Source organism: Numida meleagris, chromosome 4, assembly GCF_002078875.1.
Source record: "Numida meleagris isolate 19003 breed g44 Domestic line chromosome 4, NumMel1.0, whole genome shotgun sequence".
NCBI classification, from domain to species: Eukaryota; Metazoa; Chordata; class Aves; order Galliformes; family Numididae; genus Numida; species Numida meleagris.
The window spans coordinates 36,398,798-36,420,190 of record NC_034412.1 but is presented as its reverse complement, the minus strand read 5'-3'; the positions used below and the strand labels follow the sequence as shown (position 1 = coordinate 36,420,190).

The window sequence follows — 21,393 nt, the reverse complement described above, 5'->3', positions numbered from 1 at the left end:
CAAGAAGTATATGTAAACATACAACACTTACTCTTTGTTATTTCTTATTTTTCATTGTAGAAAACACCTGCTTACTTACAGTGAAGATGACAGATGTATGTCATGAGTTCAGGAAGATCTCTGAAAACTCAGGCAACAGAGTAAGAATGTTGGTGGAAGTTTTGTTGTTTAAGTGGGTGCACATTGTTGCAGTATAAATATCTGATAGCACTAAGTTCTTATATGACTGACGTGCGGCTCCATGTTTCTATCAAAAATAGCTAGTGTCATTGCAATAAATGCAAAAGGAAAGAGTAATGTAGAGCAGCGTGCTTATTGTTTGTGCCGCTTACTTTCTTTCCAAGTGTTAAGATACCAAGCGTCCTATATGCCTGCTGAAGTACATGGGGGTGCAGGGTGCTCAGTATGGTGGAAGATCAATTTCTGAATGTCTGGATGTTTTCTCTAAATCCCAAATTATTACCCCATTCGGAAAAAATAGATTCCAAGCTTGATGCCTTACCCATGGAGCTTCCTGTAATTTCTAGCTTCTGTGCTTGAAAGTTGTGGCTCAACTATGACCTGAATAGAATAGGCAACAGGTTCCACTAGTGACCCACAGCAGTCTGACTCCCATGGTCTTCACAAGTGTCAGAGGCAATTTCCCAGCTGCTGCCACTGTTGGTCCCAAGAGCAGTTAAGGGACAGAAGGTGGTGGCTATTGCCTTGCAAAGTATATGGAAAAGCAGAGTTTGGAATCTACAGATTTTATTTAGGAAAACTGATTTAAGCTTTTGTAATTTCATATGTTAGAAAACCTGCTCTTTCAAACTTTGTAAATCCCAATAATTGACCTCTCCTGTCTTTAAACAGCGGTTTCCAGGGTCAGAGTTTGAAGCACGCTCCATTAGACCTGTAGTCAGTTTTTAGGATGGTCTTTGAGCAAGCAGTAGGTTTCGCCATAGTAATAACTCAATTCACTAGTTTTCTTCGGGGTTTTAATCTATGTAACTGGTTGACATATGACAATAGGATTTTTGCCTCTAAAGGAGTGGTGAAAAATATATCATTAACTAGCTCACATTAGACCTTTTTTGATCAATGTAAGCATAAATACCTGTAATAATAATTTAATTCTTTTAGTTAGAGGTCTTTATTGTCTGAACACCAGGTTTATTACAACAATTTTCATTCAGAATGTTTTCATGAGGCTGAAAATTTGTATAGGAATATTCCTGTGAACCCACACACGTATATAAACATACAAATCTGCTTACTGAGTGGTAAAGAAGTGAAACAATTAAGGTAAGGAAGGAAAACAGGACCATGAATTAAACACAAACAATAACAGTATACAGTTTAGTCTTTATATTTTAGTGCTATTGATACAAAAAAAAATTAGAAAAACAACATGGAGACTGGAAATAACATCTGAAAATCACATTAATTTGGAAACTCTTCTAGTCTTAAAAGGACTGCTTTAAGAGGTTGCTAATTTTAGAGATTTGTAATATCTTTTATCAGAAAGTTGTTGAAAAAAAAAGTGGGGTATGCGTATTTATCATTGATAGTAGAAAAAATATACATATAAAATATTATAAGCAAAGCTGACATTCTAGAAAAGCTGGTTATCAATTTTTCTAGGGCAAGTTTCTAAATTCTCAGGGTTTTAGACCTTGTGTACATTTTTACAACTGAACATTGTTTGTACATGCCCCAGAAGTCGTTATGCAGCCCTATTAAACAGCATCCGTAATCGTCACTAGTTTTTTCCAATCTGAACTCACTGCTAAGCGATAATTTTTGTATGCTTGTGAGGAAATGGTCACAAAATTCATCCTCTAAATTCTAAAGCATCAGCTCTCCCATACTTCATAACAATTCTCAGTCATAAAGCTTTCACTAAAAATAACAGGACTTTTACCATGCTGTAATGATGCAAAGGCAAGTTGTGTTCTCCAGAGCCAGGAAGCTCCAGCAGAAGTGTTTATTGAGCTGTATGACCCTGCTGCCCCTCCCAGGAACTCTGCCTGACAAGTAGCTCTATGTCTGGGCAGCATACGGCCATTCCGCTCCTTGCAGGCCATTTCAAAACAAAGACTTGTCAAACATATTATAGCAGATCAGTCTCTGAACTGTTCTGAAGTGGTAATGTTGGTGTCTTTCAAATCTGTGTAATGGGGTGTGGTATCTGAGACCTGGAAATGAAGACTGCTTTTGGATTAGAATTTTGGTAGGTTTCACTGTGCATGTATCTGATGGTATTGGTTAGCAATTCCTAGCAGAGGGGAAGCTTGTCCTGAGAAAGGATTCTGCTTATAATTATCAAAAGCATGTTTTCTAACCATTAATAAGGTATATTTTGAACTATTCTTTTCCAAAATTGGGTCTTGTTTGGCAATGTATCTCTATAATACCTCTATATTTTCCACACTTATGCCCATAGGTGAATAGAATCTATGTGCTGTTTGTGTTATGTGTTGTCGAAGGCAAACAAATAAACATGTTAATGAATATTTCCACGTCTGAGTCTTCTTTCACACAGATGTGTTACCAAATAGTGGTCCTGTGCACAAAGGAGCCAGCGGCTATGAAGGCAAAGCGCATGGCCAAGAACTTTAACCTTAGGAGATAAAATGCTCTTTCTGAACAGTTAAGGTTTACTTTGGAAGTTACAACATAAAAGTCCAACCTGGGTGTTGGTCAAACAAGCTCACAAGTTTGTTTGGCAGTGGAGAAAAAGAGAAGAAGGCCCAAGTGTGTCTTGGATTGAATGCCTGCTGTGGAATCCCAACTCATCTGCAGGATGGACAGAGAGAGATCCATATTCACACCCTCCCGCTGCAATGCTGGCATGCAGAAGTTAATTTCAATGGGTGAGAAAGCAATTTACAAACTGAAATCTCTGGTCCCTCTCCCTGCTGAATTAGCATGTTTGTTTCATGGAAGTTAACAATGAAGTTCCCTGTGTGTTTGGTTACCACACGAAAGGCAGACAGTCTTGAGACTGGAGCAGCTTTCAGGCACGGCTGGTCTGAGTGAGACCTGAAATAGGGAGAGTCCCTACCTGAAGCCTCTGGGAGGTGTGCAGCCCCGGAAGAATCGCTCCATTCTTTGTAGTCAGACAAAGGGGAAAAAGTCTGAAGTTCTAGCAGCTATCCAGTCTCCGTGTCAGCTCTGTAGCTTGGCCATCTGCAGTACGGAGAGACAGAAAGACAGGAAAAAACAGATCTTCAGCAGCGCGTGGAAGACCAGAAGGCTGGGGACTTGCCCCTCTTAGGAGGGGAGCAGCAACATCTCCTGGCTTCCGCTCTGCCCTGAACTGAGAGGTAGGCCCTGTCCCTGGGAGGCAGCTTCTTGAAACACCAGCTTTCATGACTGGCACGTGCAGTCTCCAGTTTGGGAAACACCCATTTGAAGAGGTACAGCACCTCTGAAAGGTTGCTACCCCCAGAACTGACCTATTCTGTCTCAGAGCATTGCAACCCCGTCTTCCTGAGGGACTTCAGAACACATTGCTCCATCTGGCCACAGGATCTCCACTGACAATTGGATAACTTGAATCTGGACTTAGCCATGCTTCTAAAAACATCCTGCAGGAGCCCTCCCCAAAGCACGGTGTCTGCTGTTATTTTCTCCCGTTCCCTTTCATAAGAGCTCTCTGCCTCCCAGCTCCTCAGCATGGCTGGGTCAGGAAATCATCTGCTCTCTTTCCACGCGACATCACTGTGTGCTCTCTGGGCAGGTCAGCTCGTGCCATGCTCACAGTGCAGATTAAAAGCGTTTATGATAAGGGAAGTTCAGGATCACCTGGCTTCTGGCTCCCGCTCTATCACAGCAACCCCTTCAACTTTTGCATTCTGAACTGCAGCAAGCTTTTACATCCACCGAGCCATGATGCTCTCATAGGAGCTCTGTGATATTAGAATATTTGATGAATGAAAGCGTTTGCATTTACTTCGCCCCTCCCAGCCTCTGTTGTGGCAGAGCGCTATCACCAGAGCATTTGCATTTTGCAATGCATCTGGCAGAAATGGCTGAACAACTGCCTGCGATGGGGACAGTTACGCAGAAAGGTGCCAGGATTTATGGCTCCTCGAATCCTTCCTGTCATGCTGAAACCCAGCACTAACAGGCAGCATCCAGCTGCTGCTGCTGCTGTTGATGCTGCTGGTTGTGGCCACTCACCTGAGTCAGTTTCTCGGTTTTTTCCTCTTTCTTCCTGGTTATAAAATCACAGGACAGTGGAACCTGCCTAGAGAATTGCTTTCCAAATCCATCTGTGCCAAAGGAAATAAAAACTAAGCTGAGAGTGTGACTGAAATAAAAGAATATAAAGCTAAACAAATATATTTGCAAGAAGCGTGCTTGCCTTAGTCACTGCCTGTGTTCTTCCCGAGTCCCTCATCCCACTGTAGGGAGCTGCTGCGTTTCCATCAGTGAGACGATGCGCTTCCGCCGAAAGCTGCTGGGTTTAATCTCACCATCAGATGGTGTGATTCATTTCTGCAGTCCCGGCTGCACATTTCTTAATATCAGACAGAAGAGAAATGTCTTCAGGACTGGGAGTGGGAGTGGAGTTGACTACTTTTTCAAAGGAAAAAGATACTGGAAATGTGTCCTGGTCTTCATCAGCTGGGAGAACATTGAAACCAAGAGCAGGCTCCTGAGCTGCAGGCAATGAGCCTGTCAGGGCTGAAGTGGCTTCTGCACCCCCAAATGACAGCCCTCAGGATTCAGCCACACACCAGGCATCGCTCGGAGCACTGGGGCATCTGTAGCAGCCTGGAGGTGGCTGCATCCACCCATGGCAGGGAGGAAAGGACCTGGGCCTGCTGTAGGCTGAGCTGCACGGCACATTCCCCCACACAAATTCGGCCTCCCCATTGCAGACCTGATGTTTGTATTCAGGGATTCTGAATTTCTACCTCTCGGTTATCTTCAACACCTTTAATATGCAAGTATTCATAAGCATTCTGCGAGCCAAGAAAGTTTATTTTGTAGTTTGAAGTGGTTCCGCTGTCTTTGGCTGTTCTTTTGCACACCTGCATAGTGATCACCTATTTCTCGGCAAAGCCCTTCCCACACTTTTTTTCTGTTTCTTCATCGCTGAATCTTGGCTAGGATCCCAATCCTCTCTTCACACTTTTTCGTGTCTGCCATTGCTGCATTTAAAAAAAAAAAAAGAAAGAAAGAAAGAAAGAAAGAAAGAAAAAAGAAAAAAGGATGTTTGGGCTGTGGCATTGCTAGGAAAGATGGAACTGTTCCATATTCCTGAGAAGGGACATAACTCGCTGGCCACATGCATATGGGAGGTGGACCAGCTCTGTTTAGCTGTGCTGTTTTTCCTAGCTGGTTCACCCTCTGGCTTTCAGGTGTCAGAATCCTTTGGGGTTGGATTTGCTCTGCATTAAGTGGGATTTTGGTCTACCTGCATTGCTTTGTAGCCTTCCTTCACTGTAACCTTGCTTGGTGCTGAATGAAGACTTGGTATAGCTGAGATGATCATCTGTGCTGAGCTACTTGTAATTAAGATTTGCTGCAGGCAACTGATTAGTACAAGTTACATTATGCCCTCAGAAAAATGAAGGCACGGAGCCCAGGATGCCATCGATTCCTGTATAGCAGGGTGCAGCTGAATGCCTGCAGGTTCTGCCCTTCAGAAACCAGGACCTTCACCTCCAGTCTGCTTAAGGGGCACACTCACAGCGCTGTGTATCAGCCATAAACTGGTGATGCTCTCATCCAACATCATGCACAACTGCCTCCCCATTAACTGGGGGGCACCCTGATGTCTCTTTAATAGGGGTTAGCATTATTTATAGCAATTTGCAGGTGTGCTACTAAAAGACCAAACCGTAAATCACCTCAAATGCTGTTCTGTGATGAAGTGCCTCTACATTATTGAACAAATTGTCCCAACATGACTGAATGATGCGCAGTGGAATAACTTGCCACACAAATGCGATACTGAAAAAGGCCACAAGCCTATGTATTTAGTTTCGATCTGTAATTGCAGCTGATGTGATCTTTGAGCGATGTGAGGAAAGCTGGAGCAGCACCTTCTTCCTAGAAAGCCAGAGCTGGCAATGAATCACTCTAATCATTGTATTGCTCCTTTTTCTTGTACTTGCAGGTGGGTTCCCTCCTTCAGTGCAGGGTACCGTTCTGTACCAAAGGACTTCCATCTTTCTTTACCCAACCCGGGACACTACACGAAAGGCACCGGGGCCCCGGCGCGTATCCAGAGGAGGGCAACAAAGCTGTGAAGGGTCTGGAGCACAAGTCTTACAGGGAGCAGCTAAGGGAGCTGGGATTATTCAGTCTGGAGAAAAGGAGGCTCAGGGGAGACCTTATCACTCTCTACAACTACCTGAAAGGAGGTTGTGGCAAGGTGGGGGTCAGCCTCTTCTCCCAGGTAACAGCGATAGGACGAGAGGTAACAGCTTTAAGCTGCACCAGGGGAGGTTCAGGTTGGATATTAGGAAACATTTTTTCTCAGAAAGAATGATGCCTCACCGGGCATTGGAACCGGCTGCCCAGGGAGCTGGTGGAGTCACTGCCCCTGCAGGCGTTCAAGAAACGCGTGGATGTGGCACTGAGGGACATGGTTTAGTGGGCAGGGTGGGGATGGGTTGGTGGTTGGACTAGATGATCTTAGTGGTCTTTTCCAACCTTTATGATTCTATGACAGTTTAAGGACAATCCAGCACAAAGCACAGAGCCAGTGCCTTTTCCCCTGGTCAGGCCGCTCCCACCGAGCCCCAGCACCAGGCCATGCCCAGTAGCTAAGTCTTGTGGGCAAAGGCAGGGCCCACAGGCACAGGGGGGCTGTGTGGAGGGCAAGGAAGGGAGAATAGAGGCCGGGGAGGGGACAGAGGGGTCAGTGTTAGTGCTTCCTGCTTGGGGCTTTGAGGTGGGCCCTGGAGTCACACTGGGGGCTGCAGCTGTGCATCACTGTGCCTCCCCAGCACACATTTGAAACCCAGCCCATTTCCAACCAGTGGAGCGGAGTGGGAAAGGGCTTAAACGGGAGCACATCCCCACAGATCTTGTGCAGCAAGGCGGCTGACAGAGGGGCAGACTCCATGTGCATCCCACACAAGGGAGAAGGCAGAAAATCACATGCACGCCTGCCCCAGGCAAGAGGGTTTATTAATGCTCCTTCCCCGGGAAACGCATCAGTCAGACTTTGCGCCTGATTTGACACCAGAGAACCCAGCTAAAAGCCATGAACCCTCTGCTGCTCAGCCTTCCTGCTGCACCCGCGTGGGCAGGCTGTGCTACAGCTGGGAGACCTGCCCTTCCTTGGGGCGGGTAGGGGAGAGGGGGTGTGTGCTGGGTGCATCCGACTGCCCGTGTCCTGTGGGGAAGGTTCAAGCACATCATAAACTCAGCTTTGTGCAGGTGCTGGTGGCAGAATGGAGCCCTACTCCAGATGCTCTGCCGGTGCTTTGCTCCAGCTCCTCATCCAACTCCAGTGGCAGCAGTTTCCTCTGCTGGAAGGTGGCCAGCAGCATGGGCCAGGCCCCTGGCTGCTCCAAGCACACCAAGCAGCACTCTGGTACCAGGACTGAGAGCCCCTGGCACACGGTATCAGACACACGGGCCCCCTCTCCAAAACATCCGTCCCTTTCTTGTACACTGCCCCTGCTCTTGGAGCCCACAACTTGAGGGCCCGTCACAGCACACAGTGGGAGTGGGGCCAGCACGTTTTCCTTCCCAGAACCTCGTAATGAATGTGTTTTGCAAAAATAAATAAAGAAATAAAGGAGCGAAGGAAAATGTCAGGCACGTAAATATGCCACAACAAGTTGAGACTTTGGATCAAAGTGCTTGAGAACAGACGCCTCTGAAACAAGGAGGCAGGGATAAGGATTTACACCTCCACCAGCACAGCTCAGCCTCCAGCTGCTGCGTATTACATGAGAACACCTTAACAGCTGTCTCCGGGTGAATCCCCATCCCCACGTCCCAGCGAGCGCAGCGGTCGCCCACCTCGGCCCTGCAGTGCCCGCCCGGGGCCGGCCCGCGGGGCGGCGACGTGACCGTCTGCAGCGCGGGGTCACCGCGGGGAGGAGAGGGCCGAGCCGGGTGCCCCCGCCCCGCGGGCGCACGCTGGGATCGGCACCCGGTGGCCGCGGGTGGCTCCCCGCCGCCTCCCCGTTAATGACGCCCGCCCCCGGCGCTCTCATTACCGCTTTACGGCTCCCGCCCGGGGCTGCGGCGCGGGGTGGGGGGGATCACGGCCGTGCCCGCCCGTACCGGAGCGGGGTCGCCGCGCCACGGCCGGGGGAGCCCCCGCTCCGCCTCGCGCCGTGAGGGGCGCAGCCGCGGGGGGGTCCGGCTGCTGCCGCTCCCCCAGGTTGTCCGCGGCGCTGCTCCTCCAAACTCATCTAAATTACATCAATAACAGAGCGCACTCTTTAATGAGCTCTCGACTTTAAAGACTTGAAGGATATTAACAAGCCGCTTGACAAATGGTGCTTAGAAGCACATTAAAGACGCTGCTAATGGAGCGCATAATGACGGCTAATTTTCGATCAGATATAAATTAGAGCCCCAACAGTTATTTGCCTTAAGGACTTTATGTAAATGATCCCGCTCTGCACAAACGAGGAGGCGAGGCGCTGCCGAACGCCGAGGCCGCCGGACGGGGCGCGCAAACTGCGCGGGTGCCGCGCCCCACGCCCGCTCCCCTCTCGAGTGCGCCCGGCGTCAGCGCGGGGCTGCGGGACGAGGCAGAGGAGGCGGAGGAAGAGGGCAGCGGCCGGGCCGGGCCGGGCCGGGCCGGGCCGGGCACAGCTGCGGGCCGGGATCTGCCCAGGGCAGGAGCTGCGGGATGGGGCCGCGCAGCCCCGGGAGCGCCTTTCCCGAGCGCGCCGCTTTCCACTGGGAGCTAGGGTTGAGCTGGGGGCGGACTCCTTTTGTTTTTGTTTTTTTTCTTTTTCGTCTTTTGGAGGGTTTTTTTGGCAACAAGTGACGGCGGGGCCCGGCTCTGGCCCGCACCCGCCCGGGAGGGGGGCCCGTCCGCAGCCACGCGGGGGTTCCCCGGGGATCCCCCCCCCGGCCCGGCCTTCAGAGCAGCGTTACCTGTGCGGGGCGCGCCGAGACAGGGCCGGGTCCCTCCTGCGCTGCGCCGCGAGCACCGCGGGGGGTCACCTGGCAGAACAACAGCGACAACAAAGGGGGGGCGTCGTGCCTCCACCCCGACTCCCGCACCCGCCGGGGCGGGAATCTAAGGGAGAAAAACCTTCGCACACACACACAGCTCCGTCCCACGGCCCCGCTCCCCGGCCTCCCCCGCACCGCCCCGTTCCGCGCTCAGCCCCGACGGGGCCGTACTCACCCCGGCGGCCCCGGAGCCGCGCCTCCGCCTCCTCCCGCTGCGCCGCGCCGCGCTCCATCGATTTGTTCCTGGGAAAACGCGGCGCGTTCTTATAGCAGCTCCGAGCAATTAATATTGCATTAACCCTATTAAAAAAAAAAAAAAAAAAAAGGAAAAAGAAAAAGAAAAAGAAAAAATCCCCGAGTCCCGCAATCCCGCACCCTATCGCAGCCATCCGATATTGACGGCGGTGTAACCGGAGCCCCGAGAGGCGCGTGGGGTGCGCGCGGTGCGGGGCAGCGAGCCGGGGGCGCGGGGGACGCTATTTAATTTCGGGTCTGTGGTTTTCTAATTCGAGATTAAAAGCAGTCACGTCTTTGAAGGCAGACACTCGGTGTGAGCGTACAGTTAAAATATTCCGTGCCGCCGTCCCCAGCCTGAGCCCCGCTACTCCCCGGCGTCATTAATGTTTAATCACCATCCCGGGCTGGGGCGAGGGGAGCGGGGAGGCTGCCCGCCTCCGCGCGGCGGATAAAGGCGGAGGAGCGCGCATCTCTCCCACCCCGCGCACGCAGAGGCCCCGCCGGGGGCAGCCCCCGCCGCCACCAAAGCTGCGCCCGGAAGAAACGGGGGCAGAGCGGGGGCGGCCCCGGTGAACGCCCGGCGGGAGGGCAGGGGCTCGCCAGGGCATTGTCTCCCAAAACAAAGCGCCCGCCGCCCCCGGCCCCACTGCCCTCCGCCTCCCTTCTCCCCGCCGCCCCCCTCCCCAGCCTGCGCGGGACGGAGCCCCGCGCCCCGATTTTCACGTGGGAGAGCGCAGAGCTCATCCCCGGGCAGCGGAAGGTGAAAGGCAAAGCCACCGCGGCCGCTTTCCGAGCGGCTCCCCGGCTGTGCGCCGCCGCCTGACCGCGTTTCCCTTCTCTCCGAGTCGGGGAGCGGGCGCTGCGGGAGCTGTGCCCGCAGCCGGGCTGTCACGCAGGGACGCGCTGCGCAGAGTTAATTTCAATTCCCGAGGAGGATTTCACACTCCCGCTCGCTCTGACCCACAGTAATTAGCTGAGATAACTAATGATTACTTACTTATTCCTTGTAATTATCTGGATTTAATAATTCGCTGTGTAATTTATTAATTCGCCCCTAATAGCCTTTAAGTGAATGGCTCATTTAGGAGGGCGAGGCGGAAGTTCGGGGGCTGCGCGTTCCGCGCGGCGCGGACGCTTTGCGAACGATTTTGGGGACAATATGGGGGCTTTCCGCCGATTCCCACGGCGCCGTTCTCGTACCCCCACCTCGAGCCCTCCGGGGCCGTCGTCCGGCGGGGCAGCCCCGGGCCCTTCGCCTCCGCCCCCCGACCCCGGGAACCCTCGGGGCGGGAGGGCGCCGGGGGGAGCGGGGCGGGGCGGGGGCGCGGGGCCCCCTGGCAGTGCCCGTGGCCGTGCAGCCGGAGCCGGCGGGGAGCCGGAGAGATGAATATTTCATGGCGGTTTGTGCCTGATCTCCCGGCTCTTGTGAGCACCGCGGGGCGAAACCACTTTGGTTTTTTTTCTTTTTTTTTTTCTTCTTTCTTTTCCACTCTTTTTTTTTATTAGTTTTTTTCTTTTTCTTTTTCTTTTTCTTTTTCTTTTTCTTTTTTTTTTTTTAATTTTGCTTTTTTCTTTTTGCGCTGCCGGAAAGCTCTCCCGCGCCCCCCGCGCCCCCCCGGTGCGGAGCTGTCCGCGGTGCTGCCGGGCCGAGCGGGGACGGGGAAAGGAGCCGAGCAGCGCCCGCGCCGCGCCAAGGAACAAACGCGACCATCTTTTTGTTTTTTTTTTTAATGAAAGACAATCCAACACCATTGAAAAATAACTCGGTACATTACTAGAATAAATAAACCTCCTATTAACAAAAAAAAAAAAAAAACAAAAACCAAAAAAAAAAAACAGCCAACGAAAGCGGGGCGTGTACACGACGCGGGGCTCCGAGCAGCCCCGCTCCGAGCGCGGCACAGCTCAGCCCCGCGCTCCACGGGCGCTCCCCGCGGGCGGTGCGGGGACGAGGCCGGGCGGGCGGGCGCTGCTCGCTGCCCTCCGTGCAAACGGACCGCGGCTTTGCTACAAAGAGACCTCCGGAAAAAGGGGGCTTTCCTCCGTGTAAAAGTATTGCGATGAAAGGCGAGAAATAAATAAATACCGAACGGCTCGGCGGAGCAAAGAAATAGGGAAATCGATACGTGGAGAGCGGAGGGAGCGAGCCGGGCACCGGCGCGATGCGATGCAATGTGGGGCGCGGAGCCCCCGGACGGGGGGGGACCCCCCGGACGGGGCTGAGCCCGCGCGGCGCTGCGGGGACGGCCGCCCGCGGAGAACCAAAGCGGAACCTCGGGTGGGAATTTACAGAGGGGCGGACGGGGAAGGAAAGCTCACGTTCATCGATGCTACCAACACAAAATGTTTGATTCTCACTAAGCAAATTTTTTTTTTTTTTTTTACCGTTCTCAAGTCTTAGATGGAGGAGGTGTAATTAATTGGAATGAGCACGAAATGAAGTTGCCAGCGAGAGAAATCAATAATTTACAGGGGCTGTCGGGCGGCAATCTACCGGCGGCTCCGAGGAGCGGCGGAGCGGCTCTTCCCTCAGCGTCACAACTTCGGGGCGGGCGGGGGCAGGAACCACAGTAAAAATATATATATATATATATTTATAATTCGCAGTGTAAATGCAGAAAAGCCTGCCTTTGTGTTTTTTTTTTCTTTTTATCATTATTACTCTTATCTAAATCAAAATACTTTAGAGACGTCTCTCGCGGCTCCCGCCGGCAGTCCCCGTCCCGAGGCCCCGGGCGCGGCGGGGCGAGCCCGCGGTACCTCCGGCTGCGGCGCGGCGGCCGCCTCTCCCTCTCCTCCTCTCCTCGTCCCGCGGAGCTGCAGCGCCGGGCCGCGCTCAGATGCCCGCGGAGTACTTCATGCGCTTCTGCTTCTGGCGCTGGTTGCAGAACCAGACGCGCACCACGTTCTTCTTGAGGTCGAGCTTCTCGGCGATGGCGGCGATCTTCTCAGAGGAGGGCCGCGGCTGCAGCGCGAAGTAGGCCTCGAGCGAGCGCTTCTCGGGGGCGGCGATGGAGGTCCGCTTGCGCTTCTTCTCGGCGCCGCTGAAGAGCTCGGGCTTGGCCAGCTTCTCGCGGTGCGACTTCTCGGCCTCCTCCAGCCAGGCCTGCAGGATGGGCTTGAGGGCGATCATGTTGTTGTGCGACAGCGTCAGCGACTCGAAGCGGCAGATGGTGCTCTGGCTGAGCGAGCCCACGCCCGGGATCTTCAGGTTGGCCAGCGCCGAGCCCACGTCGGCCTGGGTCACCCCCAGCTTGATGCGGCGCTGCTTGAAGCGCTCGGCGAACGCCTCCAGGTCGCGCGGGTCGGCGTCCACGTCGCTCACGCAGCCCATGTGGGCCGGCAGCCCGTGCGCGTGAGCCATGCCCAGCGCCGCGGGGTGCATGGGGGCCATCCCCGCCATGTGCGGAGCGTGGCCCGGCGCCGAGGAGACGACGGCGCCGTCGGGGGCCGCCATGGCGCCGAGCGCTAGCCCCGGCGTCAGGTGCTCCAAGAGTTCCCCCTCCAGCGCCTGGTGCGGCTGCGGGTGGTGGTGGTGGTGGTGGTGATGGTGGTGGTGGTGGGCGCCCGCCAGCGCGGACGGGTGCGAGATGGGCACCGACGAGGAGGAGGCGGCCGACGTGCAGGGGATGGCGTTCATGGTGTGGTACGTGGCGTCCGGCTTGAAGGGGCTATGGTGCGGCGGGTGCGGGTGGTGGCTCTTGCCGGGGGAGACGATGTCCACGGCTGCCAGGGCTTCGGCGCGGGCCAGCAGGCTCTCGTCCAGACCGCCGAATATATTGCTCTGCAATTGCAAATAGAAGGCGCACATAACGTTCAGCGGGGAATTCGCCTCCCCGCGCGCTCCGCCGCGCCGCTACGACCTTCCCCGCATGTTAAGAGAGAAATCCCGGCGAAAAAAAAAAAAGAGAGAGAGAGAGGGAAAAAAAAAAAAGGGGGGAGAGGGGAGAGGAACGCGAGGAGCGCGCACACGGCCGCGCGGCAGCGCCCGGCCACGCCGCACCCGGGTCATCAAAATTCATACGGGCGGCGGGAGCCGCGCACGCACCGCTCGGGCCGGGCGATTCGCTGCACGGCCATGAAAAAATCATCAGCGGGCGCGGGGCCGCCGGGGGTTCCCTTAAAGCGGGCGGCGGGCGGCGGGCACCTACCGGAGGGGCGGGCAGACAGCCCCGCCGCATCGCCTCCGCGCCGCCGCCGCCGGAGCCGGAGCCCGAGCCCGAGCCTCCGCCGCCGGGGCCAGAGCCGGAGCCGGAGCCGCGTCCGGCGGAGCCGCCGGTGCCGGTGCTGCCGGGGGAGCTGGCGGCGGGGGCGGCGGCCGAGGGGCAGGGCGAGGCGCTGTGCAGGGCCGAGTACTTGGTTTCGTGGAGGCCGCCGCCGCCACCGCCGCCGCCGCCGCCGCCGCCTCCCCCGCCGCCACCGCCGCCGCCGCCGCCTCCCCCGCCGCCACCGCCGCCGCCGCCGCCGCCGCCGCCGTGGGGGAGGCCGAAGGGCTGCTTGCTGCTCAGGGACATCATCGTGCCGCCCGCGGGAGGAGGGCAGCGGCGCGGGGCCGGGGGGCCCGGACCCCCCGGAAAAGCCGCGGGAGCCCCCCCGCCTTCCCGGCCCCCCCTCCCCCGGCGGAAGGAAAAATGCGAAAAGCCCCGCTCGGCCCCCGGCCGCCCGCCCGAGCCCCGCCGGGCAGCACGCGGCCGGGAGAAGCGGCTCCGGGAAGCCGGCGGCGAGCGGGAGTTGCGCGGGGGTTGCGCGGGGGTTGCGCGGGTGCCTCCCGCCCTCCGCCCGTGCGCTCGCCGCCGTCCGCCGCCGTCTCCTCTCCGGCGCCGGCCCTCGCCGCTCGCCGAGTGCCCTCCCCGCCGCCGCGCCGCTGGGTTTTACTCTCTCCCCTCCGTCCCTCCCCTCCCGCCTGTCACTACGGCCCGGCTCCGCCAAGGGCCCTTACGCGCCCGCCCGCTCGCCCCGGCCCCCTCCTCCGCCGCTCCCCGCCCGCCCCCCGCCGCCCCCGCGCCCACCCCCGCGCCGCGCCCCGCCGCCTCCCTCCGAGGGGAGGGAGGGAAAAAACGAAAAAGGAGAGGGGAAAAAAAAAAAAAGGAAAAACGAAAAAAAGAAAAGAAAAAAAGGAAAGCCGCTCTCCCCCTCGCCCCAAATCCAACCTCCATTAAAATGAAGAAAAAAGAAAAAAAAAAAAAGATAGGAAAAGGAAAAAAATGGAAACGGAAGGAAAAGTGCCGTCGGGGTCCAAACGAGCCCGCGGCCCCAGAGCCGCCCGGCGGGGCTCTTCTCACGAGGGCGCGGGGCGGCGGCCGGGTCTGCCCCGGGGCCCGGGGGGTCCCGCAGGGAGCAGCCCCTCAGCTCCGCGTCCGAAGGGGGAAGGGAAAGGGGGAGGGAAAGGAGCGAGGAGGTCCGCGCTGGTTGGGGCGGCCGGGTCTGCTTCTAGGAATTTTACTTTGCAGCGGGAAGGTTAACATAAGTGCTTAGGTGTTTAATTTCTCACCTAAACAGCAGAGTTGGTAATTTTAAGGCAAATAGAAAAAAATTGCATTGTATCAGCTCTCACTGTCGCCGGCTCGGAGAAATGAAATAAATCAAAGTTAAAAGCTTGAGTATCATTTAATTATGGTGCGAATAGCGCTTGGAAAGAAGTAGAACAACATCTCTAAACAAATTACGGCCGGGCCAGGAAGGAATTATTAGATTGAAATTTCATTTAGGCTCGGGAGACACCGCGCTTCAATATGTAATCTGTTATGCCTCATCTGATTTGTATGCTTAATTCAGCTTGACGAATTTATTAGTTTTCATAATAGTAAAAAAATCGAGCAGCACTATGGGCTAATGCATTGTGTGTACTATAAATTGTGTGTCACCGTTGAAAGGCTGAAGTCTATAGAAATCTTTTATTAATGACAACGCAGGAAAGAGGATTTTCTTGGGAGCCTTCGAGGAGCTCGCGCCGTAGCCCCCCGTCTCAGCAGGCCATTAACACGCCGCCATGCTAATTAGGCGACTTCGTGAGCGATATCATTTCAAACTTTAAATTATGTTGTAATTAACGAGGGTTGTCCAATTTGCTTAATCTTCAGAAGCCTTTCGGCTCGGCTCATCAGCCCAAACCGCCGAGCCGCTCCGACTCCCGACAAAACTCCACCGAGAACCGTTCGGGCTCCGCGGGGCTCCGCACGCTGCCCCCCCACGGCCCGCGCAGAGCCGCGCAGGAGCCCCGGCCGCAGCTCGGCCCTCACCGTGCCCTGAGCCCCGCGGCGGGGACCCCCCGCTTTCCGGGAAGAAGCAAAGAAAGGGGCAGAAATACCTCGCTCCGCCGGGCGGTCCGGGGGAAGGCGGCCTCGAGGAGAGGGCTCTGCGCGCCTCGCGCTGCAGCTCAACATTGGCGAGGAGTTCCATCGCAATAAAATCTCCCCACGACGTATCTTTAACCCCTCCCGCATTGAGTTTAATTACTTGCAATAGTTGTTCTAATGTATGCTGTCACATGGGAGCGCGGAGGATGCATATCGTTAATATGAATTAATCTGGATCGTAATCGCACCTGACAGCTCTCCGCAAACCGCCGCGCGCCGCCGCCGCCCCACGCGCTCGGGACGGGGCCGGACGGGCTCGGGGCGCACGGAGCGGCGCTCCCCGCACCCCCCTCCCCCCCGCCGCCCACAGAGGCACCGCAGCGCGGAGAGCCCGCGGCCCCTGTGAGGGCACCGCCCCTCGCCTCCCCCCCCCGTCCTGGTCACCGCACGCGGTCCCCGCCCGCGGCTCAGCGCGGGTCTCTCGCTGTCCGCGGCACCGCGATCGCATTTTTGGCGCGATTGTTTTTGTGGCTTTCAATTGCGATTTTTCTTTTTTCTTTCTTTTTTTCTTTCAGAGAGAGACGCACAGCCGTGCCCGGCGCCCCCCCGCCCCGCGGCAGGACGGAGCCGCGGGGGCGGCTGGAGCCGGCCCGCAGCCCCCGGAGCCGCGGGCTCTAAAGGAAGGGAGATCCCCCCCAGCCCACGCCCCCAGCCTGACCCGCGCGGACACCTGAGGAGAAATCCCTGTCGCCTCTCATGTATCCGCGTTCTGATTTACGATTAAAATTTAAAGCCGCGCATTCATATTTTACCGAACCTAATGCGCCCCATGAATTTTTCATTCGTTCGGATGCGGGCTCCGCTCGGAGCGCACCCCACCTCGGTGCGGGGCAGCGCCCGGCCCGGCCGCACCCGCGGGGCTGCGTTGGGGGACAGCCCCGGCCCCGCCGCCGCCCCTCCCCGCCCCACTGCCCCCACACCCGGCGGGAGGTCCCCGCGGCCGCCCCCGCCCCGCGCCGAGTCCGGTCACGAAATCAAACTTCCAGCCCGGAACGATCAATGGAGTCTTTTTGCCATCCGCGGCGCCCCGTGCTTCCTGGCACTGAAATAAACGCAAGAAATCGAAACTTAATTACTAGAAAGAAATCCTGAAATCCTTCTGCATAATTTATCCCGGCAGTTTTAGCGGCGTTTGCGTTGAACGCGCGCGTTTAGCCCCGCACGGGCAGGGGGCGGCGGGACGGGCGGGGGCACTTCGGGTTAGCTCGCCCCTCGCCTTTAGGGGCAGCCCCGGGGCCTCCAAGGTCCTTGTCACGCCCAGTGGGTGGCACCCGGCAGCCGCGAGGGGATCCGCTGCTTTGCCACGTCGCCCCCGAGGAGCGGCCGCCCGACGGGGCTCTCTCCGAGGTGCTGAGGACAGAAGGCTGCCGGCTCGGGAGCCAACTTCGTCACAGACACCTCATCGAGAGCTTGAAGTAATGTTATGAAAGAATGAAAAATACATTTGGGAGCTGCCTGGAAACTGAAGTACATTTTGATTTAACTTACATTAACAGAAACCTAATGTAAAAGTGAAGGGATCTAACAAAACCATTAATAATTTAAAAATAATTACAGATAGTCTATCCTTACTATTCATAACCACTCAACACTTTAGACAAAGGAAGCTGGGTATTCTCAGCGTGAGTGGGATGTGAGCAGGCTGCCGAGCAGGGCCCAGCCGAGACCGCCCAGCAGGAAACCGGGGATGCCCCCTGGACCCCCCGGGCTCTTCCAGTGCTCCTGGAGGGCCCCCTCGAGGCCTTTTCCACTCGTGACCCAACCCAGCGGCACCACCACTCTCCCGGCCTGGCCACCCCGTGCTGTTCAGTGGCAGCTGGTGCCAGCATCACCCATCACCATTTGGCTTCCTGCATTGCTGCACACAAGTCCTCTTTACACATCCACTCTGCTTCTGTCTTCCACTGCATGCTTCCTAGCTCAAGGTCCCCAGCATGCTGCTAGCCCATCGCTTTGTCTGCCTTTCAGTTTGAGGTTTTTGAGATACACCGGCTTCCCCAGCGCTGTATGAAATCAGAGCCACCGCACCTGGGGCAAACTTCTCTGCTTCTCCTTTCAGATAAAGGCAAAACTGTAGAGAAGAGAATCCACAGATATAAAGTAGCTTCCAGAGGGAAGGAAAGTATTAGGCTATAAAAACAGGTAAGAAACTCAAATTCAAGCCTCTTAGGGAACCTACCTACCTTACAAGTAGACATTTCAGCCTCTTCCCGAGTCGTTCCTTGTACTGAAAACATTAAAATCTCATGGATCATTAAAAACAAATTCCTTAATTCAATGCGGATGTCCTCAGAACTCTATTCTTGCAGATCTACGCAAAACCATGGTACCTTAGACTACCATCAATAATTATTTTCATTATTTTTACTTGATGTAGATGAGTTACCACAAATCATATTCCAAACACATCCACTAGAGAAGCACAAAGTTCCTCCCTGTCTCTGCCTGTGATGTCGGTGGAGTGAAGAGAAAGCGAATGCTTGGAGCATGCCTGGTGCAGCCAGAGATGCTTCTTGCACTGCAGCTGTCATTCAGGACTTGCAATAGTTCAAAAAATACCTTTTTTTTTTCCCAGCTGGCCATTAAAAATTGCATGTCCTCAGCTGACAGGGTCGTCTCTTCCAAATGTTAAACATCCTCCATCTTCCTCTGCACTGTTTTCAAGGTAAATTTGAGTTCCTCTTTTTTCCCTTCCACTGTGCGCTGTGCCGCAGGTGTTGGCTGAGTTCTTCAGACTTCCCTGATTTGTTTTGGTTGCTGTTGCTGTTTTGGTTTGGGTTTTTTGCTGGTGTTTTTTTGTTGTTGTTTTGAGGGTTGAAACTTGTTTTCTCAAATCTTGCTTGGCTGTGCTTGCTCTCCTAACCCTGTTCGGTGGCTGAGATGTTCCGTGCAACACCATTGTAGGTCATACCAACACATCCCATTAGAAGCACCAGGTAGGACATTACCATGTCTCTCTCACAGTGCTGAGTCAGCAACGTGATTCCAGCACTCAGCCTCCTGCTGAGAGCAACCAGGCAGCTCCATGAGAGCTTTGCCAGTAACACCAGGCATGATGAAATACTAAACATACATGGAGGCACTTGTCCAGAAAAGCCCCTGTACACACATCCACCTTCAAATGTTTTGCTGCAGTGGGACAAACTAAGCTTGTGCTGAACTCCTTCGCTGTTTTGACCAGGAACAGGGCAAAGACCAGGAAGTTTTAAAAATTTCATCATTCACCTGTGTATGTCTATGCATGTTTATATACATGTACGTAGTAAATGCAGCATCAAGTTACAGATTTACTTGCCAATCTTAACAGCATGCACTAGTTAACTTGCCTGAATTCAATGTTTTCTGTTTTTCTGTTGTAGTCCGGTACATTTTATAGAAGCGTGCATATTTGTTACTGCACATCATTAGCAATGCTCTCTAAAACATGCCAGAACCCCTGGTGCAGTGACTTGGGCTGCCAGGGTGCTCACCTGCTTCTGCAAATGTGCCCACTGGGCCCACACAGTCTAGTCTAAATGAAGACAAAATGCTTTCATTATTTTTATTTTATTATTTTGCTTTGTTTTGTTTTGTTTCATTTTTATGAGCATTTGACATTTTAATTATAATATTTTATATTAATTTTTTTACAAGCTTTTGCAAGCATTAAACCTCTTCTGCTGTGAGTGCCCACAGCTGTGTGATGGCTTAATTAGGGCCCAGCAAGGCACTGTTGCCTGCCCTGCAGAAGCCATGCATGCTGGCAGCTTGCTGCCCCTGCCCACCGTTTTGCAGGGCGTAGGGAAAACACTGCTGTGCCTGATGAGGTGAGGGTTTAGCAGCAGGCAGGCAGGAGCTGACCCTTCACAGGGGCATATCGTTGGTGATACCTGGCTTCATTTTTATACTGTGTCTTTGTGGCTCTTTGCATTGTTTTGTGTTCCCGTTGTGGTATGGTGTCAAGTCTTGTGTTATATCAAGGTCTTGGGATAAACTTGCTGTTTTTTTTCTGCTGTGAAAGCAAGTTTGCTTGCCTCCCCTGTTGGGTGTATCATATAAGCACAAGCAGGGAAGGGGAAGCATCACTTTCTGAGTAAAACACCCCCACAGTTTTGGTGAGGACAAAAATGAGGAATTTAGTCTCTCTTATTTATTTGCTTTTATGCTATGTTTCTGAAATGCGCGCTAGCATGATTCTCTGAAAGAGAAGAATCATTGGCCTGAAGCGTCTGTGTCTACTTCAGAGTGCCAAAACCGTGCAGTTCAGACCGTGCTTGAAGCCTACTTACAATGTGAGTGCGAATGAGCTTGTTTTCCTGCCCTTATGTTGTCAAAATCTGTGGAGAATTGGGTGGAGGGTGGGGTGGTATCACAAGCAATGGCATCGCAGGATGCTAGCTGGAAGCCCATGCTTCTGAGAAGATCTTGTAGATCTAGCTAAATAACAGCAAAAAACATGTATGTGCAGCGATTAGCATGACAGCAAGAGAAACTTACTGAAGAGACTGACAGTTGATAGTTATTTCCAGAAGCAAGTATTGCAAGAAAATAGAGCTGACCGAATGAGACAAAACAAATGGCAAACATTTCAGTACTGGCTCAGTAGTTAATTATTTTGCATCCCTGTTATTAACTAACTAATTCTAGGAGCTTTCTCTTTTTCTTCGTCAGAACTGAAATGCATCTCAATTTCAGCCTAATTTGTTTCAAAATCAGACTTCAGAACACTCTCAACAGAAATGATGTGGTTAGTGGCAGACAAGCAAGGTATACTCAGGGTTTATTTAGAAAAGAGCCACTCAAAGTCTCTTTTATGGGTGCAATGTCTTCCTGGCTCCAAGCTTTTGAGAGTACAGGGTGCTGCCATAGTGGTAGCATGGCACCTTTCCTGCTGTTGCCTGGTGATCTGGGAGAATTTGGTTTCAAGTAGCTGAACTTGGTAACAGCTCCTGTGCAGAGCATGCTGGAGGCTTGTCATAGCGGCCTTGGCATGAACTCAGTCCAGCAGGTTTAGCTGCGACGGGCCTGGCACTGCTGATTCTCATAAGGAACCAAGTAATGCCCAGGGATGCCTGGACACCACTGAGGCTCCCACAGCTTTGCTGTAGTGTTGCCTCTGCAGGGAGATAGTTCCTGCATGCCCAGGGGCTGCAAAGCACAGCGGTTCTTGCTTCTGCCGGAGCTCTGCAGAGCCTGCTGCGACACCAGCAAGTAAAAGTTAATTGCAAAATTATTTCTGAGTAGTAATAAGGGAAAAAACACTTGGGGCCAGTTCTCTTTAAAGAAAAGGGGGGAAAACCTGTTCTACACTCATTTGATTAACCCATGCTGTTAATCACTGCCAGGTTTATGAACCTCCATTATAAACTTGTTACTCTAAGGGGTTTCAGTTCAGTGATTGAAAAACAGCTGTAGGGCCTGGGTAGGTAGGAGTAGCAAGAAGTGCAAGTAGAAGTGCAGAGCCTTTGAAGAGGTGTATAAATAATTAGTAACATATTTCATGTGGACTCGCTTGTCAAGATACACTGTCAGACCTGGGATTTTAGCAGAACGCGATGAAAATGCTGAAAGAGCTCTCTACTCATTCCAGCGTAACACCTGAAACAATTTGTTATATGAGAAGCTATTGTAGGTCACAGACAACAGTGCAGCACTGCTCTTGTGCCTG

The 21,393-nt window shown here is 53.8% G+C and overlaps 2 protein-coding genes across 15 annotated transcripts in view; one reads left to right on the top strand and one right to left on the bottom strand.

Moving 5' to 3' along the window:
- TTC29 (tetratricopeptide repeat domain 29) overlaps positions 1-2,495 on the top strand; it is a 189,313-nt gene extending 186,818 nt beyond the window's left edge. For all 14 annotated transcript variants that reach the window (XR_002437819.1, XR_002437818.1, XM_021393864.1 and 11 more), the window contains one exon: positions 61-2,495. Coding sequence is in view for 12 of the 14 variants with exons in the window: in XM_021393858.1 (XP_021249533.1) it covers positions 61-62 (2 nt within the window). In the remaining 2 variants the exon portion in view is untranslated. The remainder of the gene's footprint in view (positions 1-60) is intronic.
- Positions 12,106-13,201, bottom strand: POU4F2 (POU class 4 homeobox 2). The gene has a single exon (XM_021396535.1). It carries the CDS (start codon positions 13,199-13,201, stop codon positions 12,227-12,229), a length of 975 nt encoding a protein of 324 aa, XP_021252210.1. The 3' UTR covers positions 12,106-12,226.